At 33.6% G+C, this 11,921-nt stretch overlaps 2 protein-coding genes across 2 annotated transcripts in view; one reads left to right on the top strand and one right to left on the bottom strand.

Moving 5' to 3' along the window:
- The window catches only part of LOC123701350, a 105,635-nt gene extending 104,619 nt beyond the window's left edge, over positions 1 to 1,016 (bottom strand). The window contains exon 1 of the mRNA XM_045648784.1: positions 609 to 1,016. Within this exon, the coding sequence (XP_045504740.1) occupies positions 609 to 798 (190 nt within the window). The 5' untranslated portion in view covers positions 799 to 1,016. The remainder of the gene's footprint in view (positions 1 to 608) is intronic.
- A 6,380-nt stretch (positions 1,017 to 7,396) lies between these two features.
- LOC123701345 (RIB43A-like with coiled-coils protein 2) lies at positions 7,397 to 11,727 on the top strand. The gene is made up of 9 exons (XM_045648778.1): positions 7,397 to 7,596; positions 8,365 to 8,505; positions 8,810 to 8,970; positions 9,290 to 9,425; positions 9,763 to 9,867; positions 10,175 to 10,314; positions 10,716 to 10,803; positions 11,235 to 11,341; positions 11,491 to 11,727. The coding sequence occupies exons 1-9, from the start codon at positions 7,474 to 7,476 to the stop codon at positions 11,630 to 11,632; spliced, it is 1,143 nt and encodes a 380-aa protein (XP_045504734.1). The 5' UTR covers positions 7,397 to 7,473; the 3' UTR covers positions 11,633 to 11,727.
- The last annotated feature ends 194 nt before the right edge of the window (positions 11,728 to 11,921 follow it).

Below are 11,921 nucleotides of genomic sequence, written 5' to 3' on the forward strand. Positions count from 1 at the left end.
ATGAAATTTGGTATAGAGATATTTTGATACCCGAGAACATATACATAGGCTACATTTTACCCCGGGATATAGTATAGGTTTTATCCCGGAAATCCCACGGGAACGGGAACTAGGTAGGTATATGTGGGTTTTTCTTTGACTGCGCGGGCGAAGCCGCGGGTGGAAAGCTAGTATACTATATAGTTGCAATACAATAACATTACCTAGGTATTTATAAACAGGTGTGCTATATTTTTAACAAAGTGGGACAAAATTAATTGTAAACAATGATAGGTACGTACGTTTTATTTATTGCTAACAGCTGTAATACGGAAACGAGTTAATTTTTCTAAACAATACCATTTAACAAACCGGCGATGAGCACAATTAATTTTGTTGCGTGTTTAATAAAATTATATACTTATTATATTTAATTTTTTCTATTAGGTATTATGTAGTTATATTACATTTAATTTTTTCTATTACTATAAAAATAGAATATTAATAATTATGTAAAAAATTCTAAGATTTTATTATCTATGTAGGTATTAAAGAAATATAATTTTTATGATATTTTTACTTTTATAGGTAGGTTACCTACTTAATTTACAAAGTTTTTTATTTCTTACCTTTTCTGCGTCCGAATGGGCCGCAAAATGAGTTTCCTTTGCCAATAATATTTTCATCGATGAATTTGATCAACTTTGCTGAATCTTCGGCTTTGTGCCCCGGGGACACGATCCATCTTGAGGGCAAATCTTCTTGCATGGATTCCGATTTTCCTTTAGTGCCTCTAGATTTTTTTAAAACACTTGTCATATTACCGTCACATTACACAATATGTTTTAGGTGTTCATAAACCTAATTTTTGTATCACTTGCACTGGTTTACGAAAAAAAAAGATATAAAGAAATTCAAACACGCGCGGTATGTATACAACGCGAGATTATCTTTTACAGCGAATGTATAATGTATCGGTGCACAGACTTGATCACTTGCACTCAGTACTACGATAAGCTACGGAGTACGGTGTGATGTCGCCGTAACGACGCACATCGCCGCATAACCAGTGTTGCTAGTTTAAATATTTTCTACCAAATGGTAGTTTTTATTTGGTTTAGTGAATTTAATATTTAAACGTTAGTTAAGTAAGATGGAGTAGATAGGGTCATTGCGCCTGTTCGCGTCCACCTGCCTATTCGCGTCCATTTTGCGGATATCTTTTAGAAAATTCACGAAAATAAGTATACTTTATGTAAAATTGTACTTAATAAGAAAAATTTCCGATAATTACCTCAATGTATAAGAGACATGCACACATATTCAAATTATGCCTGCGCACCGCCTATCCTATTTAAAAAAAAATATTTAAGTTTGGCTATTAAACGAGAGAGCTAAAACGCGCGGGATTTTGAGAAAAAAATAGTGCGCAGCGTCGCGTTTGACGGTAAGTATCTTATTGTTAAATGTGAATTTTTGAATATGTAACTGTTTCTTTGCTTTGCTAACAAAACATGGAATAGTATGGATTATAAATAAGTTTATTTCTCTTACAATTAATAGCTAAAATAAGGTGGACGCGAATTACTACACCGAATTTGTACCTACAACTTCCATTTTGCGTCCACGGTGGGCGCAAACTATACCTGTAGTGCATAACAATAGAACATATTGCGTCCACATTGTTTTTCATTACGTAGCAATGAATTGTTTGTTAAAATATGTAATTTAAAATAGATTGTAAATTTTTGACTAAGACCACAAGTTGTTAATTTAAATTTTCATTCAAATTAGCAAATTTTTATGCTATTTTTTCATTTTAAAATGGGTATTCTAAGAATGAGACCAGTATTTTTGAGAATGAGAGTCAATAAGTCTGTGGTTAAGAAAATAATATAAACAAAAAAGAAATTTAATTCATTAGAAACTAAAAAATAGGATATTTAGGTAATCTTAATAGAACTGATTATTATTTATTTACATAACGTAACTTTGTTTTTTGTTAATTTTTGGTTCTAATAATGATGAGAAGATAAATATAATTAAGTTTTTCCAGTTTCCTTACACAGTGAATTATATTAATAATAATGTTGATTTTAGGGTTCCGAACCTCAAAAGGAAAAACCGGAATCCTTGTAGGATCACTTTGATATCCGTCCGTCTGTATGTCCGTCTGCCAGTCTGTCTTTCTGTCAAGACCCTTTTTCTCAGTAACGCGTAGAGGTATAAAGCTGAAATTTATTTTGAATACTCAAGTCTACGGTCCCTTGAAGCAGTGAAAAAATTAAACTTATAAGCCAAAGCAATCAAAAGATACAGCCGTTTATGCTGCAAATTTTCGCAAATTTCGACATTCGCAAGGGAATCAAAACCTACAGGGTACTTTACGTACCTAAACACAGACACTTGAAGTTTGGTACGAAGCAACGTCTTATAGCACAAATAAGGGAAACATTGAAAAAATAATCATTTACAGTTAAAACATATGAAAAAAGACAGGTTAATACGGAACCCTCGGTAAGCGAGTCCCACTCGCATTTGGCCGGTTTTTATTAAATAACTATATTCGTAAATAAATAATTTATTAAAATCTAATTTTTATTTGCATTTATCTGATAAAATATCACCCAATACACTCTTAATTCCTTTTCTAAGCTGGTGGACGCGAACTGGTCCACGGGTGGACGCAAAAAGGAATTTTTGGACGCGAACTGGGTAAAACGCCAAATTCTGCTATTTGTCTAGATAAATAAAAACCACATGATATTTCCAACACAATTGAAAGGAAATCATAAAATAGACTATGTAAGGAACACGTTACATAAATTTTGCGTTGAAATTTGTTCTGGAACATTTTTATTTTCTCCTTCAAACTTTCCAACTGCACTAAGTGGACGCGAACTGGCGCAATTACCCTAATAATTATATAATTTATATTTATTTTATTCTATAGTTTTGTAGTTAGGTAAACATAGTAAATACGAAAATTTTCATTCAATAAAGTTAAAATTAAATTAAACTTTAATATCCAAGGAAAAATTGAATTAATTTATTTTGTTAGAATGCAACGTAAATATTAGGGTAGATTCTTAAAGTTTTTACTCTCTAATATAGTTAATGAATGTATACTTACTCATATTCACGTTACATTTATTTATCTATTATTTACCCACTTTTCAAATTAAGTAAAAATGTTCGTATTATTAATATTATTACGACCGAAGAAGACCTATCACATAAGAATATATTAGTGAACAATTACCTACACAATAGTTATTTCAGTAACTTTCAAACAATCATTTATAACTCTGAAATTGTCTGAAATCCTTACTAAATTACAGCGAAACCGCCGAAAAGCTAGTATGTGGTAAATAATAAGTTATATACGAGCAATAACAACAAACTTAACAAAAATGTATGTTGTGAACATATCTCAATGGTTGTGAACTATAATTTTGTTATGTAAGTGGAGAATGCAGATTATGTATAAAAAAAAACAAGCTAATAGCCAGGGCTCGGAAACCGGTTTAAATTCTTAACCGGTTTCGGTCATTGACCCCAAACCGAAATTGATTTAGGTTAAAGGTTGCACTTTACCGGTTTTTACCGGTTTATGCGAAATACCGGTTTTTCATTAATATTGGTTTTGGTGGTGAAAATTAACCGGTTAAAACCAAGTTACATAAGGATCCTCGGCCCCCGCTACCCTCGCTCGACGGGCCTGGACGTTGCGAAGTCATTTAGTTACAAAATTCTTAATCGCACTCAAGTTCGCAATTTTAGTTTATACTAGCTTCCGCCCGCGACTCCGTCCGCGCGGATGTCGGTCTTCGCGTGGATGGTTATTTCTCAATTTTGAGTACCTCTGTCAATAACATCTTATAAATATCTATTGGACCCAATTCCCAAATACGGCTAGGCCTATAATAATACGCAACGTGTGTTCGCGGTTCTACGGAACAACGTCTATGGATAAAACTGAAAAATTAAGATTAATTTTTTTCTACGTATTTTTCCAGGATAAAAAGTATCCTATTTTACTCCCAGGATAATAAGGTATAATTATACCAAGTTTCATCGAAATCGAACTGCTAGTTTTCACGTGATGCCTTCACATACAGACAGACAGACAGACAGACAGACAGACAGACAGACAGACAAAAATTTTTTTAATCACATATTTGGGTTTGTTATCGATCCAGTAACACCCCCTGCTATTTATTTTTTCAATATTTTCAATGTACAGAATTGACCCTTCTACAGATTTATTATATGTATAGATTTGAAATTTGAATTTGATAACTAGATTTCCGCCCGCGGCTTCACCCGCGTTTGCAAAGGAAAACCCGCATAGTTTCCGTTCCCGTGGGATTTCCGGGATAAAAACTATCCTATGTGTTAATCCAAGTTACCCTCTATATGTGTGCTAAACATCCATACATCCATACATCTATACTTACAAACTATATTTTAGAATAGAATATATTAGATATATTAGATACTAGCTTCCGCCCGCGACTCCGTCAGCGCGGAAAAATTAAGATTTATATTTTTCTACGTATTTTTCCGGGATAAAAAGTATCATATTTTATGCCCAGGATAATAAGGTATAATTATACCAAGTTTCATCGAAATCGAACCGTTAGTTTTCACGTGATGCCTGAACATACAGACAGACAAAAAATTTTTTAATCACATATTTGGGTTTGGTATCGATCCAGTAACACCCCCTGGTATTTATTTTTTCAATATTTTCAATGTACAGAATTGACCCTTCTACAGATTTATTATAGATATGTATAGATATTAGATTCACTACATCTTGTGGCAAGCGTTAAAAAATGAGGCAAAAATAATAAAGGAATTAACCGGTTAATTTGGGTGTCAAAACCGTTTGTGCAGAAGTAACCGGTAACCTTAATCATTTGGGTTACTTATAAACAGTTCACTTGTTTAACCGGTAAATGAAGGAACGATATATTTACCGGTATATAATCTAAATTAACCGCTCTTTTCAAACCGGTTCCGAGCCCTGGCTAATACCAAAATACGCAAAGAAATTGGTACACTACGGGCGCTTGTGCACTACAAGGAATTTTACTGTCCGGCATTCCGATTTTTTACGGTCCGGTATGGCCTGCCATTAATCTAAATACTAGCTTGTGCACCTATACGTAATTTTACTGTCCGACATTTTACTTTTCCCTATTCCGGATGGTTTTTATCCGGTCCGAGATGACAGCAATGAAAAACGTGTTTATGCTGCGGGGCGGGGGAGGCGAAAATGCTATTTGCTTTTCTGTAAATAGCTATTGAACATAAATTTTATTTGTGCTTTCGATAAAAAAAGTCTGCTGATATCTTCGTACTTTCTTTTATTTCATCCTTTTTTATCTAAGCACCACTATTATTATATATCCTACAAGGTGGAGTGATGACCTTGTACGGGTTCCGGGAACTGCCTTGAGATGTACCTATAGCGTAAGATCGGTCCTTATGGAGTTCTATAAGGAGGACTATGCTCAGCAGTGGGTGTCTATCGGGTGAAATGAAGATGATGATTATCACATCAACTCCCTGACCGAAAACCACAGCCGAAAACGAACACCACTGCTAGTAATAAATACTTAATACATTTATATACCCAAAAAAGTTTTTATCATTTTAATACAACTTCATCATAATAATTAAATATGAAATAAAATTGTCACATTTGTTTACGTGTGCAGGAAACGTACCATCTATAACATTGAAACTTCTGTGTCGTTAGTCTATGCCAATTGCCATGGCAACTATTTATTTATTTTTATTTAATTGGTGAATTCTTATGACGTTCACTTACACCTACGTGGAAGTGACAAACTATCTTTGTCTTTTTTGTTTATATCATTTTATTATAGCCATCTATCTCTCTTATACAGTCTGTCAATGTAATAAATTATGTAAAATGCAACTTGTATTTGTGTGTGCTTGCCGCTGCATGTGGAACATTTTTTTGGGTATATTGTGAGTATATAACGTGTATATATATAAAATTTCATTTACTATTTATTTATTATTATGAAGTTGTTTTAAAATGAAAAAAACTTTTTTGGAGATATAACTGTAAGTATTAAGTATTTATTTCTAGCTGTGGTGTTCGTTTTCGGTCATCATCATTTCACCCGATAAACACCCACTGCTGAGCATAGTCCTCCTTATAGAACTCCATAAGGACCGATCTTACGCTATTCGTTTCAAGGCAGTTCTCGGAACCCGTACAAGGTCATCACTCCAACTTGTAGGATATAATAATAGTGGTGCCTAGATGAAAAAAAAGGATGAAATAAAAGAAAGGATGAAGTATAAGCCTTTTTTTATCTAAAACACAAATAAAATGTATGTTCAATAGCTATTTACAGAAAAGCAAATAGTAATTTTTCGTCAGTAGCGATAATCTTTTCTTTAATGTATACGTAACTATATTCAATATCATTTTCCCAAACAAACATTTTTGCCATCACGATTTCATTGTATATAATAAATAGATATATTTGTTAATTACATGCACTGTGTGGATTTAAAATAAAAAAAAAAATAATCAAGTATTTACCCAAATCGAAATTAATAAAATAACCGTTCTATTTTCAATAATCGTATCTACATGATAATCTTTGAACACAGTGTACGCTAGCTTTGTCACACTGATTAAAGCAATATTTTATCCCTTTCATTATTTCAATACAAGTGTCAAGCAAGGGTCATTCATAAAGAATTGTAAATTGTTATTTTTACTCTTATACTGTAATAATTTAATATATTTTCCTGTGATATGATATTCCTTTATCTTTCTTTATTTTTTGCACGAATACGTGCACTCTCTGAACACACAGGAAGGCATTTTCGACAACTTTAATGTACCTATCGGTACGTGCGCTCGCTGGAACCGGTCAAAATCTGACTGATTTTTGACTGATTGCATTGGTCCCAAATAGGACCAATTCACGGAATCAGTTTTGGTGCGTTGGTGACGTATCTACCTCTTGTTTCTATATATAATATCATTGGTGCGTGGCGTGTAGTTTCAAAGAGAGCCAACCCAATTGTACCGCACTCCGATCCGAGTAAAGACGAACCGTAATAAATCGGAATGCCGGACAGTAAAATTCCTTGTAGTGCACAATGGTGTAAAAGCCAATTCATCGGTTTTTTCATGCCACACCGGACCGTAAAAAATCGGAATGCCGGACCGTAAAATTCCTTGTAGTGCACAAACGCCCTACCTACGATTTATAAATTCTAAAACATAGACTGGATTTTCCCATTAGTCAATTTTGGACTTCCCAAACCATAATAAGTGATGAATAGGTACTATTTTTATTTATAGTTGCATATATTTATATGGTGCAAGGTTACCATAACAACCAGACTTGTTAGATCGTTTTGCACATTTTATTATTTTTACTTCGTATTTTTTGCGTGACCACTGGAGGTTTTTAGTTTTAGACTATAACAATGATGAAACTACAAATATCCAACGAGCAAGATAGAAAGGAAGCACAGAATAGGGAAAGGAAAAGGCAATGCGAATTGGAAAGAAGATCTAGGATTTTCAATGCTAGGAATCGGAAAATTGGTGTAAGTTTTAATTTATCTCCTATTTTATCCGTACGACAGGATTGCTTTAGTTATGGTGTTTGAGAGGAAAAAAAACTAACATGAAGGTAGGTACATAAATAAGGAAAGAAAGAGCACCCAAAAAGACGAGCTATATCTAAGTACTTCATTCAAGTGAGCTTCATTCCTTAAAATTTAATTTAAAAACTGCGAAAGAAATTTAATTATTAGAATTGAACCAGATCTGAAGATTTTTCATTGTGATTGGACTGATAAGTTCTTATTCCCGAACTTGATTCAACATTAATAAAAAAAAATTCAATTTCTATTATATTCTTCTCTTTCCGTTTCAAATTTATTTTAAGTCCGTATCTCATTGAATGTTGACTGTATGGATAGGTATCTCTAAAAAGGATCTATGACCTTAAACGTTTTTGGTTTCTATCTGCTCAACAGTGATATTGCAAAAACTTTGGCGACACGGAAATATCCTACACGGTGTCTCAAATAAGCACATGCCACATACTCATACATAAACGCGTTGTTTAACTATAAATATATTATTTGAAAAATAAATGAACCTTATCCACTTGAAGACTAATAGATACTTCATTTTAAAATTTTGATGTGAGTAAAGGATTTCTCATACGTACCTATTTCACCAATAATTCTCGATTAAATGACCATGAACAGCAAATATTATATTGGTCAAGTAATATAGTAATAATTAATGGATAGAGTGCTATATTACATCGTATAATTAAGTATAAGAAATAAGGCTTTCCTCAGGTTGATCTACCGTTCCTGGAGCGCCAGGTTGCCGAGAAACGAGCTGAACGAGAAGAGCAGGAGCGGAAGAATCTAGCATTCGCTCAGCAGATGATAAAGGACAGCAATCTAGCCGTTGTCCTGGAAGCTAGGGAACATGAGGTTTGATCCTTTAGCCTTGATGATAGAGTATAAAATATACTTAAAGAAAATAATAGCAGTTACGCAACATATTATTGTATTAAGTCGAGACATTAATTTCAAATGTTTAACTACAGGCACATTATATGCAATTTTAACCTTTACTGTTAATGACACTGTAATTAACCAAAATAATTACGGTTCCCTACCTAACTCTATATTCATTTATTACTCAACAAAACAATTTATTATTCACATTCCCCTTATATTTTTGTCGTTTAAATTATTATAATAAACATGCGAAAGTAGATACCTTCCATCACAGGAGCGACGTCGCATCAACGTAGAAATAGACGAGTTCCGCCAAAAGTACCAAAGGGCGGAAGACCGACGGGAGTTCGATCTGAACAACCCTGATGTGCTGAAGATGCAGCTGCCTCCACGAGCCTCGGACGGCGAGCCGGTGGGCATGTCCAGTGCTCAGAAGTAAGTTTAGGCTGTTAAGATTATGTTCGCCATCATCATTCTGTCATTCCCTAGTTTATAGTATGTAGATAGGTATAACTTTTTAACTTTTGTAATATGATCCTTGTTTCTTAGATCAAAACCAAGATTTGTCTGAACTCTTTTTACATTCTGTTCGCAATATTTGCAATTAATTATGATTAATTTGAATTAAAATAATACAGCATTGATCAGAGATACCTTCTGACGAAACTGACCCTTATTAAAAAGTTCGAATAAAATTATTATCATGATAATATATTCACATATCCTTATGAAATATAAATATATGGATATAAAGGTTCGAAGGTGAAGACTTAGAATACGAAGAGCGCAAGAAGATAATGGCTGAACAGAAGAACGCGTGGCTCGAGCAGCAGGTACAAGAGAGGAAGGCCGCTGAGGAGGAACGGAGGAAAGCGGAGGAGGCTTATATGGTGAATATTATGTAGAATAGGATTAAAAAATGTATATACATAGAATTGGTTGGGGAAATTTATTCTGGAAACTTCACCTTTAAAGGGCAGTTAGATTTTAGTAGTCTAACTGGTTACTGGCAAAGTATATCTAAAGAAATAGAAGCTGCTCTAAGTTTTAACACGTACGAGTTTCAACAGAGATATTGCACAAAATCTATTTATTTACGTACTGATTGGAGCAGTGCTGATGTAGATAATGCTCAAATAAATTCAAATAACATTCCTATCGATTAAAGTATTGCAATCCTTTACAACTGCAATTTGTAAAATTTTCAATGATTAATATAATTAACAGATGGCCATCAAAGCGAGAGACGCTCGTGCCGGGGAGTTGGATAAAATGGAGAGGGAGTGTCGATACCGGCTTGGACAAGCTAATCTCAGATACAATGAGGCTTTGGTATGTTTTATAAAAAAATTATAACTTGCTGTATGTTGAAATTTCAATAGTCAAATATAACATCAATACCTAGGTGTAGGTACCTACTATTTGCGAATTTTCCGTTTTTTGTCACTGGAAGGTGTATGAGTTACCTATTATATTATTTTATTTAACTTCTTTCTTTAATACTCTCTGAGCTTTTTGATCTGAATGTGTAAGACCAGACCTTAGATTAGACCAGAGCCAAAACAGACACAAAAATAACAAAATTAAAACATAAATTTTCAAGGAATAATCAGTATTGATGTTAGTAATATTTTAACAGGCAGCAGAGAAGAAGCAGTTAGAAAGTATAATGAAAGAACAAGAAGAAGCGGATAACACAGCGGAAATGTACAACAATCTGACGTCGGACATGCTCACTGAAAACCCTGATGTGGCTAAGAGCGCGCTCGGCAAGAACAGGTAATTTTTATACCGTTTATTAAAATGTTGGTGTATTTCACGATAATTGATGAGACAAAGCGTCCACATATTTACGATTTTAAGCTATTGCATAGCTTCTATCGCGGGCCTTGAGCGCGGGGACCGAATCCAGAAATTCCGTAACGAAAAAAAACCTCACGCTCCCCACTCCGACGGGCGGAGGTGTGGCTTCAAGGCATAGCATGCAATAGCTTTAATACCGTGGCAGTCCCCGAGTGCCACACGTATTTTTTTTTTCTGAAACACCTATTGGTCCTTGGCATTAGCGAAACGGAATGCAATGTAACGAAAACAGCATATTCAGTTATTTAAGTTTTAGAACACTCGCTTTAATAAAAAGGCGTTTGAATTTAATTATAAATTTTTTTTTGTGATTAAAGAGCCATCGGCTTCATGTACAAAGGAATGAATCAAGAGGAGCTTAAGAAGTTTTACGCCGCACAGAAAGAGCAAATGGCTGCAGCAAAGGTATCCATTAAATAACCCAAATTACTTTTTATATCGTTTAGAAATAGATAAATATAGTGATATTCTTTCAAATGACACTATTATACTAGTAGACGCGGCATACGCCAACATCATTGCACTAAAAAACAGCGTAATTAATACATACCTACTTACTAACGCATTATTACCAATACAGTTGTTCTCTCTTTCACTCTCACGCACGAGACATAGTACATGTCTCACTCATGTACTTCGTAATAACAACTGCCGCGGCCGATTAAAATATAAAAAGAACGTCCAGCCACGACGCTGAATGGTGCGTGACTAAGTGAAACTCGGGCACTTAGCTGAGTTTTTTCTTGCCAAAATAGAGAGCGGGTAACGTATCTACATAGCTTTTTTATATATCATAGTATTCTTTATAATTTATTTTATTTCAATGCATTTGAAAGGCAAAACGTGAGGCGGAAGAAAAAATGGAGGCTGAATGGCAGGCGTTGGCTAAATCTATACAACGTGAAGTTGCGCGCCAAGATATCGCAGACCAAAGAAAGAGAAGGTAAAATTAATTGTATTTTATATAACAATATCTCTTCTATATTATAAACTGCTAAAGTATACCAGACTCATCAATAAATAATAGGCTAATTTGTTGTAGCATATAATTTTTACGTTATACGAATTAATTTCACAATAATCATTACTCAGGGAAATCGCCCGTCAGTTAATGGAAGAGAATCAGCTAATGGCTCTTCAACAGAAAGAAAAGGAGAAATATTATAAAGAAGTGGTCTACAACAATACACCGACGGACGAATATTATTCGCAATTTAATACCACTACTAGATAAAATATTACTAATTATAGTAAAAAATTTCATCTGGCAACACTAAAATTTATATGTCATTACCAAATGTGTTCAAAATTATGATTAAATTTAAATTATTTACATTATATTTATAAAATTTAATTCACTTCATTATTTTCACTTTGTTTTTGTGTTAATAATAAATTGTAGATGGCAACAATCTATGTTTTTGTTGTTTTCATAGTAATAAAATGAGACATTTAAATAAAACAATCATGGTAGAATAAAAAAATATTTATTTCCGGTAAATATAGTTTTAATAAATAGTCTA

This window comes from Colias croceus, chromosome 21 (assembly GCF_905220415.1).
Source record: "Colias croceus chromosome 21, ilColCroc2.1".
NCBI lineage: Eukaryota > Metazoa > Arthropoda > Insecta > Lepidoptera > Pieridae > Colias > Colias croceus.

What these genes read in the sequence shown, in the direction of transcription:
- LOC123701345 (XM_045648778.1), top strand. Translation starts at nt 7,474, where the DNA reads ATGATGAAACTACAAATATCCAACGAGCAAGATAGAAAGGAAGCACAG. An exon ending in AAGCGGAGGAGGCTTATATG is followed by an intron (nt 9,426 to 9,762) that starts GTGAATATTATG and finishes TATAATTAACAG; the next exon opens with ATGGCCATCAAAGCGAGAGA. An exon ending in TCAGATACAATGAGGCTTTG is followed by an intron (nt 9,868 to 10,174) that starts GTATGTTTTATA and finishes ATATTTTAACAG; the next exon opens with GCAGCAGAGAAGAAGCAGTT.